Source organism: Ranitomeya variabilis, chromosome 3 (assembly GCF_051348905.1).
Source record: "Ranitomeya variabilis isolate aRanVar5 chromosome 3, aRanVar5.hap1, whole genome shotgun sequence".
NCBI classification, from domain to species: domain Eukaryota; kingdom Metazoa; phylum Chordata; class Amphibia; order Anura; family Dendrobatidae; genus Ranitomeya; species Ranitomeya variabilis.
The window spans coordinates 758,017,085-758,037,549 of NC_135234.1; the positions used below are offsets into that span (position 1 = coordinate 758,017,085).

General features: G+C 44.5%; 1 protein-coding gene across 8 annotated transcripts in view; it reads left to right on the plus strand.

Annotated features, from left to right (window-relative positions):
• TENM4 (teneurin transmembrane protein 4) overlaps positions 1 to 20,465 on the plus strand; it is a 1,485,534-nt gene that overhangs the window by 763,397 nt on the left and 701,672 nt on the right. For all 8 annotated transcript variants that reach the window (XM_077298663.1, XM_077298665.1, XM_077298666.1 and 5 more), the window contains one exon: positions 16,333 to 16,625. In XM_077298663.1, the coding sequence (XP_077154778.1) occupies positions 16,403 to 16,625 (223 nt within the window). In that variant the 5' untranslated portion in view covers positions 16,333 to 16,402. The remainder of the gene's footprint in view (positions 1 to 16,332; positions 16,626 to 20,465) is intronic.

Consider the following 20,465-nt stretch of genomic DNA (forward strand, 5'->3'; position numbering starts at 1 on the left):
TGACACTCGGGGTACAGGATAATGACACCGACACTGGGGGTACAGGATGATGACGCTGACACTCGGGGTACAGGATAATGACACCGACACTGGGGGTACAGGATGATGACACTGACACTCGGGGCACGGGATAATGACACTGACACTCGGGGTACAGGATAATGACACTGACACTCGGGGTACAATATAATGACACTGACACTCGGGGTACAGGATAATGACACTGACACTCGGGGAACAGGATAATGACACTGACACTGGGGGTACAGGATAATGACACTGACACTCGGGGTACAGGATAATGACACTGACACACGGGGTACAGGATAATGACACTGACACTCGGGGTACAGGATAATGACACTGACACTGGGGGTACAGGATAATGACACTGACACTCGGGGTACAGGATAATGACACTGACACTGGGGGTACAGGATAATGACACTGACACACGGGGTACAGGATAATGACACTGACACTCGGGGTACAGGATAATGACACTGACACTCGGGGTACAGGATAATGACACTGACACTCGGGGTACAGGATAATGACACTGACACTCGGGGTACAGGATAATGACACTGACACTGGGGGTACAGGATAATGACACTGACACTGGGGGGTACAGGATAATGACACTGACACTCAGGGTACAGGATAATGACACTGACACTCGGGGTACAGGATAATGATACTGACACTCGGGGTACAGGATAATGACGCTGACACTCGGGGTACAGGATAATGACACTGACACTCGGGGTACAGGATAATGACACTGACACTCGGGGTACAGGATAATGACACTGACACTGGGGGTACAGGATAATGACACTGACACTGGGGGGTACAGGATAATGACACTGACACTCAGGGTACAGGATAATGACACTGACACTCGGGGTACAGGATAATGACACTGACACTCAGGGTACAGGATAATGACACTGACACTGGGGGTACAGGATAATGACACTGACACTGGGGGTACAGGATAATGACACTGACACTCGGGGTACAGGATAATGACACTGACACTGGGGGTACAGGATAATGACACTGACACTCGGGGTACAGGATGATGACACTGACACTGGGGGTACAGGATAATGACACTGACACTGGGGGTACAGGATAATGACACTGACACTCGGGGTACAGGATAATGACACTGACACTGGGGGTACAGGATAATGACACTGACACTCGGGGTACAGGATAATGACACTGACACTTGGGGTACAGGATAATGACACTGACACTGGGGGTACAGGATAATGACACTGACACTGGGGGTACAGGATAATGACACTGACACTGGGGGTACAGGATAATGACACTGACACTCGGGGTACAGGATAATGACACTGACACTCGGGGTACAGGACAATGACACTGACACTGGGGGTACAGGATAATGACACTGACACTGGGGGTACAGGATAATGACACTGACACTGGGGGTACAGGATAATGACACTGACACTCGGGGTACAGGATAATGACACTGACACTGGGGGTACAGGATAATGACACTGACACTGGGGGTACAGGATAATGACACTGACACTGGGGGTACAGGATAATGACACTGACACTGGGGGTACAGGATAATGACACTGACACTGGGGGTACAGGATAATGACACTGACACTGGGGGTACAGGATAATGACACTGACACTGGGGTACAGGATAATGACGCTGACACTGGGGGTACAGGATAATGACGCTGACACTTTTTATAAGTCTAACATGACTTGAGGTCACTCTGGTTGTGTATTCGGGGGCGCTCTCTTCTACGGCCCAGTAACCCTCTGTGCTCTGGTTTCCTCTGGCTTCCCATTTCCCTCTATGGATCGGCGGCCGCTGCTCACTTTGTGCCTAATCATTAATCTTATTAACACAGATGTGAGGAATTAGTGAGATTTACGAGCTCTGAGCTGGAAAATCATATTTTATGTGAGCGTTCTGGATCTGATCAGTAGGAATCGTTGATGTGCAATTTACCAGTGAGACCCATCTGCAAAACCAGGACAGAACGCAGCATTAAGCTAATCAGTCAAAAAAATCCTATTAGTTTAGGCAAGAAGGGATTTGTTGGGTAATGGACTTTTGGATTTGCAGACGTGATGTTGTTGGTGGTGACATTATAACAGGACAAACTAAAGAAATGGCGGCTGACAGCACTACCGTAGCTTGTGGCTGCACGTCCTAGCTCCACAGGATCCAAGTGGAGAATTACATACCAAGAGTTCAAAGTGAAGGACAGCATCCAATCCAGGTGAAGATAATAAACGATTTATTGTGCCATAAATGCAACGTTTCAACCCCTATGGGTCTTTGTCAAGCATAAGCATTATAACAGGACAGTCTTACCAGTGTGCAGAATATTTGTATGTGTAAGACTGTAAAGAAAACAGCTAACAACACACAGAACATGCAAGACACATAGTTAGAATCAGATTTTTATGTTAAGTTTGAAAAAAATGTTCGGAAGAGAGGAGGAGGTGAGCTGTGACATCGCCTATTGTGAATGGTGGATCCTGTGTTATCTACTGTATATAGAGGTGTTATCAGTCATTGTACAGGTGGAGGTGAGCTGTGATATCACCTATTGTGAATGGTGGATCCTGTGTTATCTACTGTATATAGAGGTGTTATCAGTCATTGTACAGGAGGAGGAGGTGAGCTGTGACATCGCCTATTGTGAATGGTGGATCCTGTGTTATCTACTGTATATAGAGGTGTTATCAGTCATTGTACAGGAGGAGGAGGTGAGCTGTGACATCGCCTATTGTGAATGGTGGATCCTGTGTAATCTACTGTATATAGAGGTGTTATCAGTCATTGTACAGGAGGAGGAGGTGAGCTGTGACATCACCTATTGTGAATGGTGGATCCTGTGTTATCTACTGTATATAGAGGTGTTATGAGTCATTGTACAGGAGGAGGAGGTGAGCTGTGATATCCCCTATTGTGAATGGTGGATCCTGTGTTATCTACTGTATATGGAGGTGTTATCAGTCATTGTACAGGAGGAGGTGAGCTGTGACATCGCCTATTGTGAATGGTGGATCCTGTGTTATCTACTGTATATAGAGGTGTTATCAGTCATTGTACAGGAGGAGGAGGTGAGCTGTGATATCACCTATTGTGAATGGTGGATCCTGTGTAATCTACTGTATATAGAGGTGTTATCAGTCATTGTACAGGAGGAGGAGGTGAGCTGTGACATCACCTATTGTGAATGGTGGATCCTGTGTTATCCACTGTATATAGAGGTGTTATCAGTCATTGTACAGGAGGAGGAGGTGAGCTGTGACATCACCTATTGTGAATGGTGGATCCTGTGTTATCTACTGTATATAGAGGTGTTATCAGTCATTGTACAGGAGGAGGAGGTGAGCTGTGATATCCCCTATTGTGAATGGTGGATCCTGTGTTATCTACTGTATATAGAGGTGTTATCAGTTATTGTACAGGAGGAGGAGGTGAGCTGTGACATCACCTATTGTGAATGGTGGATCCTGTGTTATCTACTGTATATAGAGGTGTTATCAGTCATTGTACAGGAGGAGGAGGTGAGCTGTGACATCACCTATTGTGAATGGTGGATCCTGTGTTATCTACTGTATATAGAGGTGTTATCAGTCATTGTACAGGAGGAGGAGGAGGTGAGCTGTGATATCACCTATTGTGATTTGTGCAACAAAAAATAGAGATGAAATGAGGCGTTTCTAAGCTGGATTAAAAAAGTCAAATCAAAATGAAATGGTATCAAATACAGTAAAATATAAAATTGGAAATTTGTTATGAATACTATTTTATCACTATTCTGCTGGTACAGTCACTGTGTACATACATTACATTACTGATCCTGAGTTACCTACTGTATTAATCTCCAGAGCTGCACTCACTATTCTGCTGGTGCAGTCACTGTGTACATACATTACATTACTGATCCTGAGTTACATCCTGTATTATACTCCAGAGCTGCACTCACTATTCTGCTGGTGCAGTCACTGTGTACATACATTACATTACTGATCCTGAGTTACATCCTGTATTATACTCCAGAGCTGCACTCACTATTCTGCTGGGGCAGTCACTGTGTACATACATTACATTACTGATCCTGAGTTACATCCTGTATTATACTCCAGAGCTGCACTCACTATTCTGCTGGGGCAGTCACTGTGTACATACATTACATTACTGATCCTGAGTTACATCCTGTATTATACTCCAGAGCTGCGCTCACTATTCTGCTGGTGCAGTCACTGTGTACATACATTACATTACTGATCCTGAGTTACATCCTGTATTATACTCCAGAGCTGCACTCGCTATTCTGCTGGTAGAATCACTATGTCAGGCACTCAGACTGCCTCCGTGCCCTTTTTGCTGCCCTTAGACGTGCCTGTGCTCTTTCTCGTGGCTGCGGCCGCTCCCTGACTGCCGTCCTCCCATAATGCGGCCTTGTGGCTGTGGGTTCAGTGTATGTGACGCGTTTCGTCCTTTCCATCTTTTCGTCGTCTGACCCCGCAGAAGTGAAATGATGTGTGATACTGCTGGAATGACTGTTTATTGTTAGCGCCGGCTACTTAATAGGGATTCAATTGGCTTTTCGAGTGTGTTTAGGAAACCAGGAGGTGTTTTATTATGTGCGGCCGCAGATTGAAGGGACACTTTTTCGCCTGCGTGTTTGCCCTTTTAACAAGTAATAAGAGTCTGTCATTAAAGCGCTGTTTGTTCTCGTCTAATATGCGGCCGTTTACACTTGGTTAATATTTATTCTCGCCCTTTTTCATTTTTTCATTTTTACGAATTGCCTTTTCATTTATATTTGCTCTTCGGCCTTCAATATTTTTTATTTACATGGTGCTTGTGAAAGAAGGTATTTTCTTATTAATTTCCTTCCCTGAAAGAAACTGAATCCAGGAGCTCGACCGTAACTAAATGACTATTTAACGGGAGAGGATCGTGTATCGCCAATGTGTGAATTGATGCTGTTGGCGGCTTTATGTAGAATAATAGCCCAGCTCCTAAGGGGGAAAATTTTTGGTTTTAGGATTTAAAAGGGAACGTATCATCAGAAAACATCCTACTGCTTAAATCAGATTTTTTTAAATGCTTTTTTATTTATTTTTTCACATTGTCTTTATTAGAAATAAAAGTTTTGGGATTTTTTGCTATTCACAAACCGGCCACCAGGGATATTTTTTTTTTTAGAATCATACTTTCTGTTAATTCAGGATATGCACATGCACATTAGCAGCAATGAACAGATTCTGGACCGATCTTTTGTACTGAAGCATCTAATGAGCGGGTGCAAAGGCAATTGAGAGCAGGTGAGCTGTGACATCACTTATTGTGATTGGTGGAGAGAGGTGTTATCGATTATTGTAATCCTGCCTCTGATGATAACGAACCTGATGAAAATTCTTCCTGAAAACACAGTAGCTCCTTTTTGACTATTGCAAGCTTAATCTTTCTGTCTTTGAATAATAATAATGGTATAAAAACTAAATAAATAAACAACTCCTTCATGAAATGCTGATTTTCCTTTTTTTTTTTTTTCATTTTTTCCATCCCTTTCTTCCAAGAGCCATAACTTTTTTTTATTTTTGTGTCAAGAAAAAAAAATGTTGCGTTTGTTACCATTTTCCGAGACCTGTAACTTTTCCATTTTTGGGGGTCTGCAGCTGTGTGTGGGCTTATTTTTTGCTCCCTGAGCTGATGTTTTTACTGATCCAATTTTGGAGTAGGTGCCATGTTTTGATTGACACTTATTTCAATGATGAAGTAAGCAAAAAAACCTTAATTCTTGAGTTTTTAATTTTTTTTCATTACCGATTGAATTAATTTACTTTATATTTTGATAGATTGGACTTTTACAAACTCGACGATGCCAAACATGTATATTTCTTTTTTAAATTGTTTTATTTTTCATGGAGCCAGCGGGTGATTTTAAGTTTTGTGCTTTTTTTTTAACTATTTTCATATTTTTTTAAAACTTGTTTTTCTTTTTACTTTTTATTGTTTTTAATAGTCTGAGAACATCTCATCACTTGTACTATACATATCAGTGCTTTAGCTTTCGATAAATGTATATACTGTATATATATATATATATATTTTTTGGGAAGTGAGTAACAGCGAATTGGATTGGCCGCAGCCTTTTTTTTGTGTCAAGTTTTTATTTTCCTACTGTTTATTTTTTTCCATTTATTTCACACATTATGTCGCCTCCCCACCTTCATAATGTCATAAAATATCTTTAGAGGTCATTTCATCATTTAAATACTTGGGGTTTTTTTTACCTGATTTTTTACCTGGTAATTTCCCCGTTCCAGCTGTATAGCAGAGCTGACTGGGTCCAGAGACTGGGTGAGTTAGCGCCATTAGCCCTTCCTATTACTTTATGCAGAGCTCTTGTTCTGTATCAACAGCAATTTAGTGGTCATACAGGGTAAAAAAAAAAATGTCAGCCTTCTCTATGGGGAGTCTGGCTGTGTCTGACAGTAGGCTTTCATATCCCATAGCTGTAATATGGCATGTAGTTGCTCTACAATGCATGACATTGTGCCCCCCATAAGGTCATAAAAGATAGTTTGGGGGCATATCAACATATAAATACTTTTATTTTATCTGATTTCCCCCGTAACTAGAGCTGGTAAATTAGCCCTAGTAACAGTGGAAATTCAGCCTCTTGGCTGCAAAGAAGAGCTGATGGGGTCTCCAAGGAACCAGCAGCTCCCTCCCTGTAGCCACCTCCCTGTCGGCACTTCTTGTTCTTTATATAGAGCACTTGTTTAGCGCTGTGTATACAGTGATCCAGAAGGCAAAGACGGTAACAAACCATCTCTGCCTTCTCTATGAAGAGTCAGCCAGATCCAGGGTTGGACTGGCCCACCAGAGAACCAGAAAATCCTCTGGTGGGCCCTGGCTTCTCCTTTAGGAGAGTTCATAGTGCCACCCTTGCAGTTGCTATGGGGCTTTTCAGAGGGGGAGAAAGGTGGGCCCTCAGAATAAAATCCTCTGGTGGGCCCAATGTTCTTCAGTCTGACACTGGCCGGATCCCAATGCAAAGTCACAGCTGCTCTACTATGCAGTGACATGTTATATCATAACTGCAGAGCAGAACGAGGAACTCCTAGACATTCATGGTCTATGGGCGATCTGAAAGTAATTTACATGGACATCAAGGTTCCAAATTCCAGAATACCCTACTTTATGGCTCATATTTGTCCCCTTGTAGATCTCCTAGTCTTTAAACCCCAAATTATTCACGTTCTGTACCCTAGTGACAATAAATGTTCATACTAAGACCCTAAAAGACTGCAAGGAAGGTAATTATGGTCGGAAGTCAATAAAACATATAAAAAAAACATTTGTCATCTGAATTTCTCGAATAGTTCGTAAGATCTTGGTTCTGGAAATATTTTGCCAATCATTAATTATCTTGGAATTTCGATAAACATTATTCAAGGAATATGTACCAGAGAGGGAACTACTAAAGACTTTGAAAGTGAATGTCCAGTGGCTCCGTACTGTTCACCAGTGATGAGCGAGCAGTAAGCTACTCGAGTGGTCGGTAGTCGAATCGAGCAGAATTCTATCAAGAAGAGGCACCCAAATCCTCGATGGAGTAGCTCGCCCATCACTACTGTTCACCCATCATTGGTGTGATCCCTTATTCACAATCGATGTAATATTAGCCAACAGACATTGTGCCAATTGTCCATATTTTTCTAGTCTTCTACTTGATGGCAAAGCTGGCGTTCACCAGGTCTTTTTGAGGACTCGCTGTCTTGGGATGAGTACTGTTGTGAATCTGCTTTTGGGCTCCTTCTGGTGGTGGCTAGTGGTACTGGTGACTCGGGTGTGTTTTCTTTCTCAGTTCACCTGTTTTCATCAGTAGTGGGGAGTTCCTATTTATTCCTGCTCTTCAGTCATTGCCTTGCCGGCCATCAATGTAACCAGAGCCTTTCTGTTGCATGTTCCTGCTCCTAGACTACTGATCAGCTAAGTTGGACTCTTAGTCCTAAGTTGGTTTGCATTTTTTGTTCCAGTTTACAGTTATATCATTCTCTGTAGCTGGAAGCTCTTGTGGGCTGAAATTACCACTCCGGTGTCATGAGTTGACACATGAGTCTTAAAGTAATTTCAGGATGGTATTTTAAAAGGGTTTTCAGCTGACCGTGCAGTTCCCTTTTGTATCTTTCTACTATCTAGTAAGCGGACCTCGCTTTGCTGAACCTACCTTCATACTGCGTATGTCTTTTCCTCTGAACTCACCGTCAATATATGTGGGGGGCTTCTGTCTCCTTTTCGGGGGAATTTCCCTAGAGGTAAGCCAGGTCTGTTTTTTCCTCTACTAGGGTTAGTTAGTCCTCCGGCTGGCGAGAGACGTCTAGGGATAAAACGTAGGCACGCCCCCCGGCCACTATTAGTTGTGTGGTAGGTTTAGCTCACGGTCAGCTCAAGATTCCATCACCCAAGAGCTCGTCCGTTATTTATGTGTCCTGACGTTCCCCTGCCATTGGGAACCATGACAGTATGGCCGGCCAAGTGTTAAAACTGTTGGCAGAAGAAAGGAGAGAAAAAGAAGTCTGCACATTTTTTTTTTTTTTCCTTGGTGCTTGCTCTATAGTTGAATCAGTTGCATTTCAGCTCTAATTGCAGTCTTTGTCTCCCTCTCCTTCTAACCCTTGAATGGCTCTGATCTCACCTGCTAAAAATGGATCCTCAGAGTTTGGCTATAGGTTTGAATAATCTTGCCACAAAAGTTCAAGATTTACAGGATTTTGTTATACATGCTCCTATATCTGAACCTAGAATTCCTATACCAGAATTTTTCTCCGGAGATAGATCTCGTTTTTTGAATTTCAAATATAATTGTAAATTATTTCTTTCTCTGAGACCTCGCTCCGCTGGAGATCCCGCACAGCAGGTTAAGATTGTAATTTCCTTGCTGCGAGGTGACCCTCAAGACTGGGCATTTGCATTGGCACCCGGGGATCCTGCGTTGCTCAATGTGGATGCGTTTTTTCTGGCTTTGGGGTTGCTTTATGAGGAACCTAATTTAGAGATTCAGGCTGAAAAGGCCTTGATGGCCCTGTCTCATGGGCAAGATGAAGCTGAAATATACTGCCAAAAATTTCGTAAATGGTCTGTGCTTACTCAGTGGAATGAGTGCGCTTTGGCGGCGAATTTCAGAGAGGGTCTCTCTGATGCCATTAAGGATGTTATGGTGGGGTTCCCTGCGCCTACAGGTCTGAATGAGTCCATGACAATGGCTATTCAGATTGATCGGCGTTTGCGGGAGCGTAAACCTGTGCACCATTTGGCGGTGTCTTCTGAGAAGGCGCCAGAGAATATGCAATGTGATATAATTCTGTCCAGAAGCGAACGGCAGAATTTTAGGCGAAAAAATGGGTTGTGCTTCTATTGTGGTGATTCAACTCATGTTATATCAGCATGCTCTAGACGCACAAAGAAGGTTGATAAGTCTGTTTCAATTGGCACTTTACAGTCTAAGTTTATTCTATCTGTGACCTTGATTTGTTCATTATCGTCAATTACCGCGGACGCCTATGTCGACTCTGGCGCCGCTTTGAGTCTTATGGATTGGTCCTTTGCCAGGTGCTGTGGGTTTAATCTAGAGCCTCTGGAGGTCCCTATACCTCTGAAGGGTATTGATTCTACGCCATTGGCTAGTAATAAACCACAATACTGGACACAAGTGACTATGCGTATGACTCCAGACCATCAGGAGGTGATTCGCTTCCTTGTGTTGTACAATCTACATGATGTTTTGGTGCTCGGATTGCCATGGTTACAATCTCATAATCCAGTCCTTGACTGGAAAGCAATGTCTGTGTTAAGCTGGGGATGTCAGGGGGCTCATGGGGACGTACCTTTGGTTTCCATTTCATCATCTATTCCCTCTGAGATTCCGGCATTTTTGTCTGATTATCGTGATGTTTTTGAGGAGCCTAAGCTTGGTTCACTCCCTCCTCACAGAGATTGCGATTGTACCATAGATCTGATTCCAGGCAGTAAATTTCCAAAGGGTCGTTTGTTTAATTTATCCGTACCTGAACATGCTGCTATGCGAGAGTATATTAAGAAGTCCCTGGAAAAGGGACATATTCGTCCTTCTTCATCTCCCTTAGGAGCCGGTTTTTTCTTTGTGTCTAAAAAAGATGGCTCTTTGAGGCCGTGTATTGATTATCGACTCTTGAATAAAATTACAGTCAAATATCAGTATCCTTTGCCACTGCTGACTGATTTGTTTGCTCGAATAAAGGGGGCTAAGTGGTTCTCTAAGATTGATCTTCGTGGGGCGTATAATTTGGTGCGACTTAAGCAGGGGGATGAGTGGAAAACCGCATTTAATACGCCCGAGGGCCATTTTGAGTATTTAGTAATGCCTTTTGGTCTTTCAAATGCCCCTTCAGTCTTTCAGTCCTTTATGCATAACATTTTCCGTGAATATTTGGATAAATTTATGATTGTGTATCTGGATGATATTTTGATTTTTTCGGATGACTGGGACTCTCATGTCCAACAAGTCAGGAGGGTTTTTCAGGTTTTGCGGGCTAATTCCTTGTGTGTGAAGGGTTCTAAGTGTATTTTTGGGGTTCAAAAGATTTCTTTTTTGGGGTACATTTTTTCCCCTTCTTCCATTGAGATGGATCCTGTCAAGGTTTGGGCTATTTGTGATTGGACGCAACCTACTTCTCTTAAGAGCCTTCAGAAATTCTTGGGCTTTGCTAATTTTTATCGTCGATTTATAACTGGTTTTTCGGATGTTGCTAAACCTTTGACTGATTTGACTAAAAAGGGTGCTGATGTTGCTGATTGGTCCCCTGCTGCTGTGGAGGCCTTTCGGGAGCTTAAGCGCCGCTTTTCTTCTGCCCCTGTGTTGCGTCAGCCTGATGTTGCTCTTCCTTTTCAGGTTGAGGTCGACGCTTCCGAGATCGGAGCTGGGGCGGTTTTGTCGCAGAAAAGTTCCGACTGCTCCGTGATGAGACCTTGTGCGTTCTTTTCTCGAAAATTTTCGCCCGCCGAGCGAAACTATGATATTGGTAATCGGGAGCTTTTGGCTATGAAGTGGGCTTTTGAGGAGTGGCGTCATTGGCTTGAGGGGGCTAGACATCAGGTGGTGGTATTGACCGATCACAAGAATCTGATTTATCTTGAGTCTGCCAAGCGCCTGAATCCTAGACAGGCGCGCTGGTCGTTGTTTTTCTCTCGGTTTAATTTTGTGGTCTCATACCTACCAGGTTCTAAAAATGTGAAGGCAGATGCCCTTTCTAGGAGTTTTGAGCCTGATTCCCCTGGTGATTCTGAACCTACAGGTATCCTTAAGGATGGGGTGATATTATCTGCTGTTTCCCCAGACCTGCGACGGGCTTTGCAGGAGTTTCAGGCGGATAGACCTGATCGTTGCCCGCCTGGTAGACTGTTTGTTCCTGATGATTGGACCAGTAGAGTTATCTCGGAGGTTCATTCTTCTGCGTTGGCAGGTCATCCTGGAATCTTTGGTACTAGGGATTTGGTGGCTAGGTCCTTCTGGTGGCCTTCCCTGTCTCGAGACGTACGAGTTTTTGTGCAGTCTTGTGATGTTTGTGCTCAGGCCAAGCCTTGTTGTTCTCGGGCTAGCGGATTGTTGTTATCTTTGCCTATTCCGAAGAGGCCTTGGACTCACATCTCTATGGATTTTATTTCTGATCTCCCTGCTTCTCAGAAAATGTCTGTCATCTGGGTGGTGTGTGACCGTTTTTCAAAGATGGTTCATTTGGTACCTTTGCCTAAGTTGCCTTCCTCATCCGAATTGGTTCCTCTGTTTTTTCAAAATGTGGTTCGATTGCATGGTATTCCGGAAAATATCGTTTCTGACAGGGGGACCCAGTTCGTGTCTGGATTTTGGCAGGCATTCTGTGCTAGGATGGGCATTGATTTGTCTTTTTCGTCTGCGTTCCATCCTCAGACTAATGGCCAGACGGAGCGAACTAATCAGACCTTGGAGACTTATTTGAGGTGTTTTGTGTCTGCGGATCAGGATGACTGGGTTGCCTTTTTGCCGTTGGCAGAGTTTGCCCTCAATAATCGGGCTAGTTCTGCCACTTTGGTTTCTCCTTTCTTTTGCAATTCGGGGTTTCACCCTCGTTTTTCTTCTGGTCAGGTGGAGTCTTCGGATTGTCCTGGAGTGGATACTATGGTGGATAGGTTGCATCGGATTTGGGGACAGGTGGTGGACAATTTGAAGTTGTCCCAGGAGAAGACTCAGCATTTTGCCAACCGCCGTCGTCGTGTTGGTCCTCGTCTTCGTGTTGGGGACTTGGTGTGGTTGTCTTCCCGTTTTGTCCCTATGAGGGTTTCTTCTCCTAAGTTTAAGCCTCGGTTCATCGGTCCTTATAGGATTTTGGAGATTCTTAACCCTGTATCCTTTCGTTTAGATCTTCCGGCATCTTTCGCTATCCATAATGTCTTCCATCGGTCGTTGTTGCGGAGGTATGAGGTGCCGGTTGTTCCTTCTACCGAGCCTCCTGCTCCTGTGCTGGTTGAGGGTGAATTGGAGTATGTTGTGGAGAAAATTTTGGACTCCCGTATTTCCAGACGGAGACTACAATATCTGGTTAAGTGGAAGGGTTATGGTCAAGAAGATAATTCTTGGGTAACTGCTTCTGATGTTCACGCCTCTGATTTGGTTCGTGCCTTTCATAGGGCTCATCCGGATCGCCCTGGTGGTTCTTGTGAGGGTTCGGTGCCCCCTCCTTGAGGGGGGGGGGTACTGTTGTGAATCTGCTTTTGGGCTCCTTCTGGTGGTGGCTAGTGGTACTGGTGACTCGGGTGTGTTTTCTTTCTCAGTTCACCTGTTTTCATCAGTAGTGGGGAGTTCCTATTTATTCCTGCTCTTCAGTCACTGCCTTGCCGGCCATCAATGTAACCAGAGCCTTTCTGTTGCATGTTCCTGCTCCTAGACTACTGATCAGCTAAGTTGGACTCTTAGTCCTAAGTTGGTTTGCATTTTTTGTTCCAGTTTACAGTTATATCATTCTCTGTAGCTGGAAGCTCTTGTGGGCTGAAATTACCACTCCGGTGTCATGAGTTGACACACATGAGTCTTAAAGTAATTTCAGGATGGTATTTTAAAAGGGTTTTCAACTCGTGCAGTTCCCTTTTGTATCTTTCTACTATCTAGTAAGCGGACCTCGCTTTGCTGAACCTACCTTCATACTGCGTATGTCTTTTCCTCTGAACCGTCAATATATGTGGGGGGCTTCTGTCTCCTTTTCGGGGGAATTTCCCTAGAGGTAAGCCAGGTCTGTTTTTTCCTCTACTAGGGTTAGTTAGTCCTCCGGCTGGCGAGAGACGTCTAGGGATAAAACGTAGGCACGCCCCCCGGCCACTATTAGTTGTGTGGTAGGTTTAGCTCACGGTCAGCTCGAGATTCCATCACCCAAGAGCTCGTCCGTTATTTATGTGTCCTGACGTTCCCCTGCCATTGGGAACCATGACAGAGTACTTGGCTTGTTTGTTGGTCTATGCATGATTTTTTAAAAGAACCCATGCTCCAGGTTGGTCTTGAGAAAGTAGATCTATGAAAAAATCTAAACATGGTTAGCGGTTGTTTTATGGGAAAACCTATGAGAACAATTCAGGTTCAAATATTTTGCGTGAAAAGTAAGACGTCCCCATTCACCATGTGTTCTTTGTCAGCTGGCCTGGTTTCATTGCCATTAATCTTAATGAAATAGCAGCAATGTACAACATACCCAAATGTCAGCAATTTTTTCATCATGCATAATTATTATTAATGGTGTTAGATCATATGGAACAGCACATATGTTTCTGAGATGTATATGATTATGGATGGAAACTAATATCATTATGGACATTAGCATGTTGTGTGCGTGTTCCGGTAGGATTCAGTATTGGTAGGGGAGCGTCACTGGCTTATAAGATAATAAACTTATTCCATATGGAGGCCAAGCAGGGGTGATTTTCTAAATTACTTCACCCCCATAGTAAACTGTATCTCCCTGCCCCAAGCATTTACGAGTGCTACAGAAAAAGTTACGCTAACGACATACTTGCTGGACAAGTCATTTTATTTATTTAATGGTCTTCTGCTCAGTCTTGAGCAATGGTGACTTGATGGATGAATGATTCTGCAGGAAAATCTATCATTTGCAAGCCTAAATAGGTCCACCAGGGTTTTATTTACCGTTATCTTGATGGTATCAGGCCATCAGGTTGTTGATCTTCTTCTTCGCCTTGTTCCTTCTTTTCTTCCAACCATGATGTCCTCCTCCATCCTCCAGCGATTGGTCTCTTCGCATGTGTCCAAGGTAGTCAAATCGTACCTTGGTGTTCCTTGCTTCCAGTGGCATGTCTGGCTTGATTTGATCCAAAATGGATTCGTTTGTTCTTGTTGACATCCATGGTATTGATAACATCCTTCTCCAGCTCACATTTTAAAGGCGTCAATTCTTCTTCTGCCTTGTTTCTTTATCCTCTAGGTTTTGCATCTGTATGTTAATCCAAAAGTCATCCAGACTCCAAAATTAATTCAGATCCATAAATAAATTTGGACACCAGAACAGATGACAAAATTAATGGAGACTAGTGTTGAGCGATACCGTCCGATACTTGAAAGTATCGGTATCGGAAAGTATCGGCCGATACCGGCAAAGTATCGGATCTAATTCGATACCGATACCCGATACCAATACAAGTCAATGGGACTCAAGTATCGGACGGTATCCCTGATGGTTCCCAGGGTCTGAAGGAGAGGAAACTCTCCTTCAGGCCCTGGGAACCATATTAATGTGTAAAATAAAGAATTAAAATAAAAAATATTGCTATACTCACCTCTCCGACGCAGCCTGGACCTCAACCGAGGGACCCGGCAGCGTTCTTTGCTTAAAATGCGCGCTTTTCCTTCCTTCCGTGACGTCACGGCTTGTGATTGGTCGCGTGCCGCCCATGTGGCCGCGACGCGACCAATCACAGCAAGCCGTGACGTAATTTTCAGGTCCTTCTAGGCATTCAGTATTTTAAAATTACGTTCCGGCTTTGTGATTGGTCGCGTCGCGGTCACATGGGCAACGCGACCAATCACAAGCCGTGACGTCACGGGAGGCAGGACACGCGCGCATTTTAAAATGCGCGCGTGTCCTGCCTCCCGTGACGTCACGGCTTGTGATTGGTCGCGTCGCCCATGTGACCGCGACGCGACCAATCACAAGCCGGAACGTAATTTTAAAATCCTGAAGGACCTGAAATTACGTCACGGCTTGCTGTGATTGGTTGCGTCGCGGCCACATGGGCGACGCGACCAATCACAAGCCGGGACGTCACGGGAGGCAGGACACGCGCGCATTTTAAAATGCGCGCGTGTCCTGCCTCCCGTGACGTCCCGGCTTGTGATTGGTCGCGTCGCCCATGTGACCGCGACGCGACCAATCACAAAGCCGGAACGTAATTTTAAAATACTGAATGCCTAGAAGGACCTGAAAATTATGTCACGGCTTGCTGTGATTGGTCGCGTCGCGGCCACATGGGCGGCACGCGACCAATCACAAGCCGTGACGTCACGGAAGGAAGGAAAAGCGCAAATTTTAAGCAAAGAACGCTGCCGGTTCCCTCGGTGAGGTCCAGGCTGCGTCGGAGAGGTGAGTATAGCAATATTTTTTATTTTAATTCTTTATTTTACACATTAATGTTGTTTCGATACCGATACCCGATACCACAAAAGTATCGGATCTCGGTATCGGAATTCCGATACAGCAAATATCGGCCGATACCCGATACTTGCGGTATCGGAATGCTCAACACTAATGGAGACCCAAGATGGGGAAAATTAATAAATAAAAAAAAAAACACAATACAAACCCTAGATAAGACCTCTCCAATTTTTCACCCTACTTCCTCCAGAATCCTCTTAACATAGGGTCCTGAAGTTGACCAGAATCAGGGGAAATCTGTGGACCATCATTACAGCCCCCTGATGTAATGTAAAGCAAGGAACATTAAATGAATTACCTATTGGCAAATAAATATCATCTGATGCCATGCCTCTAGATCTATGAGGCCAAAATGGTGGCACCAAAACACGAGGTCCTCAGCAGACATTAATCTAAATCCATAGTGATATCACACTGGTATTGGTTGGACTGGTCATGCTCCAGGAAAATAGGTTGAGTTGTCTTGACCTGTTCTTTTATACTTGGGTTTGTCTTGTGTAGACCCAGTGGAGGTCCATGAATTTTATTCATCTTGTGGATATGTTTTTGTCTTGTTCACAGTGACACCTCCGGTTCCTCTCTACCTTCCCCGAGAACAATTCTGTTCAATGTTGAGGAGAAGCACCGTGCCATGGATGTGAAAGAGAGGAAACCTTACCGATCCCTGACCAGACGGCGCGACACAGAGCGTCGATATACCAGTTCCTCGGCTGACAGTGATGACAGCAAATTACAACCCAAGTCCTATAGCTCTAGTGAGACCTTGAAAGCTTACGACCAAGACTCAAGGCTGTCCTACAGCAATCGAGTGAAGGACATGGTCCATCAGGAGGTCGATGAGTTCTGCCGATCTGGTGAGTGCCATTTTTAAACTGGAATTTTTTGTCTGCCATTTATTCATTCTGTGTACTAAATTAGACTGGATTTATTCATTGTAGTACCTAATCATAGAAAGGGTGAGGAGGCTTATTCGCCGAGCAATGCTCCTCTTGGAAATGTAATATGCAAATTGCCTCTTCCAAGAGGAAGAGGACTTAAACTCTATAGCGCCACCTGTTTGAAGCAGAGATCCTACAAGTCACAATCAACCCTTTAACAAGTCGTACAATATGACTTAGGCTAAAAGCCAAATCAGTATCTCAATTCGCAGACACAGTGTTTCGGGCTGTTGGCCCTCGTCAGTGCGAAGCATGAGAACGGATTTGACTAGGTGAGAGGCTCTGGACTGGGGTCTAAGGGGTAACGTTTCTCCTTATGGAGAGTGACATACCAGCTGGCTTGTCAAGGTAAGGATAATAGTATCACATAATGCTAAGTAACAGTGCTATAAATAATAGTATTATTATTATTATTATTACCGTATTTATTATTATAGCGCCATTTATTCCATGGCGCTTTACATGTGAGGAGGGGTATACATAATAAAAAGAAATACAGTAATCTTAAACAATACAAGTCACGACTGGTACAGGAGGAGAGAGGACCCTGCCCGTGAGGGCTCACAATCTACAAGGGATGGGTGAGGATACAGTAGGTGAGGATAGAGCTGGTCGTGCAGTGGTTTGGTCGATCGGTGGTCACTGCAGGTTGTAGGCTTGTCGGAAGAGGTGGGTCTTCAGGTTCTTTTTGAAGGTTTCGATGGTAGACGAGAGTCTGATATGTTGTGGTAGAGAGTTCCAGAGTAGGGGGGATGCTTGGGAGAAATCTTGTATACGATTGTGGGAAGAGGAGATAAGAGGGGAGTAGAGAAGGAGATCTTGTGAGGATCGGAGGTTGCGTGCAGGAAAGTACCGGGAGACGAGGTCACAGATGTATGGAGGAGACAGGTTGTGGATGGCTTTGTACGTCATGGTTAGGGTTTTGTACTGGAGTCTCTGGGTAATGGGGAGCCAGTGAAGGGATTGACAGAGGGGAGAGGCCGGGGAATAGCGGGGGGGACAGATGGATTAGTCGGGCAGCAGAGTTTAGAATAGATTGGAGGGGTGCGAGAGTGTTAGAGGGGAGGTCACAGAGCAGGAGGTTACAGTAGTCGAGGCGGGAGATGATGAGGGCATGGACTAGGGTTTTTGCAGATTCTTGGTTTAGGAATATACGGATCCGTGAAATATTTTTGAGTTGAAGTCGGCAGGAAGTGGAAAGGGCTTGGATATGTGGTTTGAAGGAGAGATCAGTGTTGAGGATTACCCCGAGGCAGCGAGCGTGTGGGACTGGGGAGAGTGGGCAGCCGTTTACTGTAATGGATAGGTTCGTTGGGGGGGTCGCGTGAGATGGGGGAAAGATGATGAATTCTGTTTTGTCCATGTTAAGTATTAGAAATCTAGCGGAGAAGAAGGATGAAATAGCGGATAGACATTGAGGGATTCTGGTTAGTAGGGAGGTGATATCTGGTCCAGAGATGTAGATCTGTGTGTCATCAGCATAGAGGTGATACTGAAAGCCGTGAGATTCTATAAGCTGTCCCAGGCCAAAGGTGTAAATGGAGAAGAGCAGGGGCCCTAGGACTGAACCTTGCGGGACTTCGACAGATAGGGGGCGAGGTGAGGAGGTGGTGTGTGAGTGGGAGATGCTGAATGTCCTGTCTGTTAGGTATGATGAGATCCAGGATAGGGCCAAGTCTGTGATGCCAAGAGATGAGAGGGTCTGTAATAATAGGGAATGGTCCACTGTGTCAAAGGCAGAGGACAGGTCCGGGAGGAGGAGGATAGAGTAGTGCCGCTTGCTCTTGGCGGTTAGTAGGTCATTGGTGACCTTAGTGAGGGCAATTTCAGTGGAGCGGTGTGACCAGAAGCCTGATTGTAAGTGGTCGAAGAGGGAGCAGGAAGATAGATGGGAGGACAGTTCAAGGTAGACGTGTTGTTCCAGTAGTTTGGAGGCCTAGGGGAGAAGTGATATAGGGCGATAGCTAGATACAGAGGTGTAATAATTATAGGGAATAACTCAGGAGACGCTTTGCGTGGAACAAGACAACTACAAGACGCAGTTTTATAAGTGGTAAAGTCTATATTATCACACGGTGATTCAAACAGGTGCAGAGAGAAACTCAAGTCCACAACACTTGGTGCAAATATCAAATGCAGCTCAGCAGTCTATAGAAAACTTCAGAGGAAAATGCAATCACGCAGAAAGTCTATGAAGCACAATCATTCTTGAGGATAACTTGACACGAATAAGTCCTTGCTTAGTCCAAAACACAGATAGATATGCTTATAAGGCAGTTCAAATAATAGCTTAGCTCAACCAGGGAGGTCTGGGTAATAGTCTCAGGTTCTTGCAGAGCAGAAACAGCTTACATGTCCAGCAAATGCAGATGTGTTGTGATTCGGTTCGTGGGCTCCCCCGGTGGTCTCTTGTGGTACTGGTGTCCTGCAAGCTTTGCCTTCAGTTCACCTGTTCCTATCAGGATGTGGGAGTATCCTATTTAACCTTGCTCCTCAGTCATTCTTATGCTGGCCATCAATGTATCCAGAGTGATTCTGTTGCATGTTCCTGCTCCTAGTTTTCTGCTCAGCTAAGTTGGACACTTTAGTCCTTAAGTCTATTTCTGTATGTTTTGTCCAGTTTGCACTTATGTGAATCTCTGCAGCTGGAAGCTCTTGTTGGGCTGAAATTACCACTCCAGTGGCATGAGTTGTCACATGAGTTAAGGTAATTTCAGGATGGTGTTTTGAAGGGTTTTGCAGCTGACCGCGAAGTCCTCTGTTGTATCTTTCTGCTATTTAGTTAGCGGGCCTCTCTGTGCTAAATCTGCTTTCATACTACGTGTGTCTGTTCATCTGCTCTCACCGTTATTATATGTGGGGGGCTGCTATCTCCTGTGGGGACATTCTCTGGAGGCAAGCCAGGACTGTGTTTTCTTCTACCAGGGGTAGTTAGTTCTCCGGCTGGCGCGCGGCATCTAGAGACAACGCAGGAATGCCCCCTGGCTACTTCTAGTGTGGTGTGTAGGTTTAGCATCGCGGTCAGCTCTAGTTTCCATCACCCGAGAGCTTGTCCGTTTATTCTATGCTTCTGATGTTTCCTTGCCATTGGAAACCATAACAGTATGGCCAGCCCAAATGTTTAATCTATAGGCTGAAGCAGGAGAGAAAAAGGAACTGTGTGAAACCTTTTTTTTTTTTTTTTTCCTTCCTCTGAAGTTGCACTCCAGCTCTAATTGCAGTCTCCTGTTTTCCTCTCCTCTTAACCCCTGAATGGCTCAGACTTTATCTGTTGAAATATGGATCCCCAGAGTCTGGCTACCAATTTGAATAATCTTGCCTCTAAAGTTCAGAATATACAAGATTTTTTGTTACATGCTCCTCGGTCTGAACCTAAAATTCCTATACCGGAGTTTTTTTCTGGACATCGATCTTGTTTTCTAAATTTTAAATACAATTGTAAATTGTTTCTTTCGCTGAGATCTCATTCTGCTGGAGATCCTGCCCAGCAAGTAAAAATTGTTATTTCTTTACTGCGGGGTGACCCCCAAAATTGGGCATTTTCATTGGCACCAGGGGATCCTGCGTTGCTCAATGTGGATGCGTTTTTTCTGGCTTTGGGGTTGCTTTATGAGGAACCAAATTTGGAGATTCAGGCTGAGAAAGCCCTAATAGCCCTCTCTCAGGGGCAAGATGAAGCCGAAATATATTGCCAAAAATTTCGAAAATGGTCTGTGCTTACTCAGTGGAATGAGTGCGCTCTGGCGGCAATTTTCA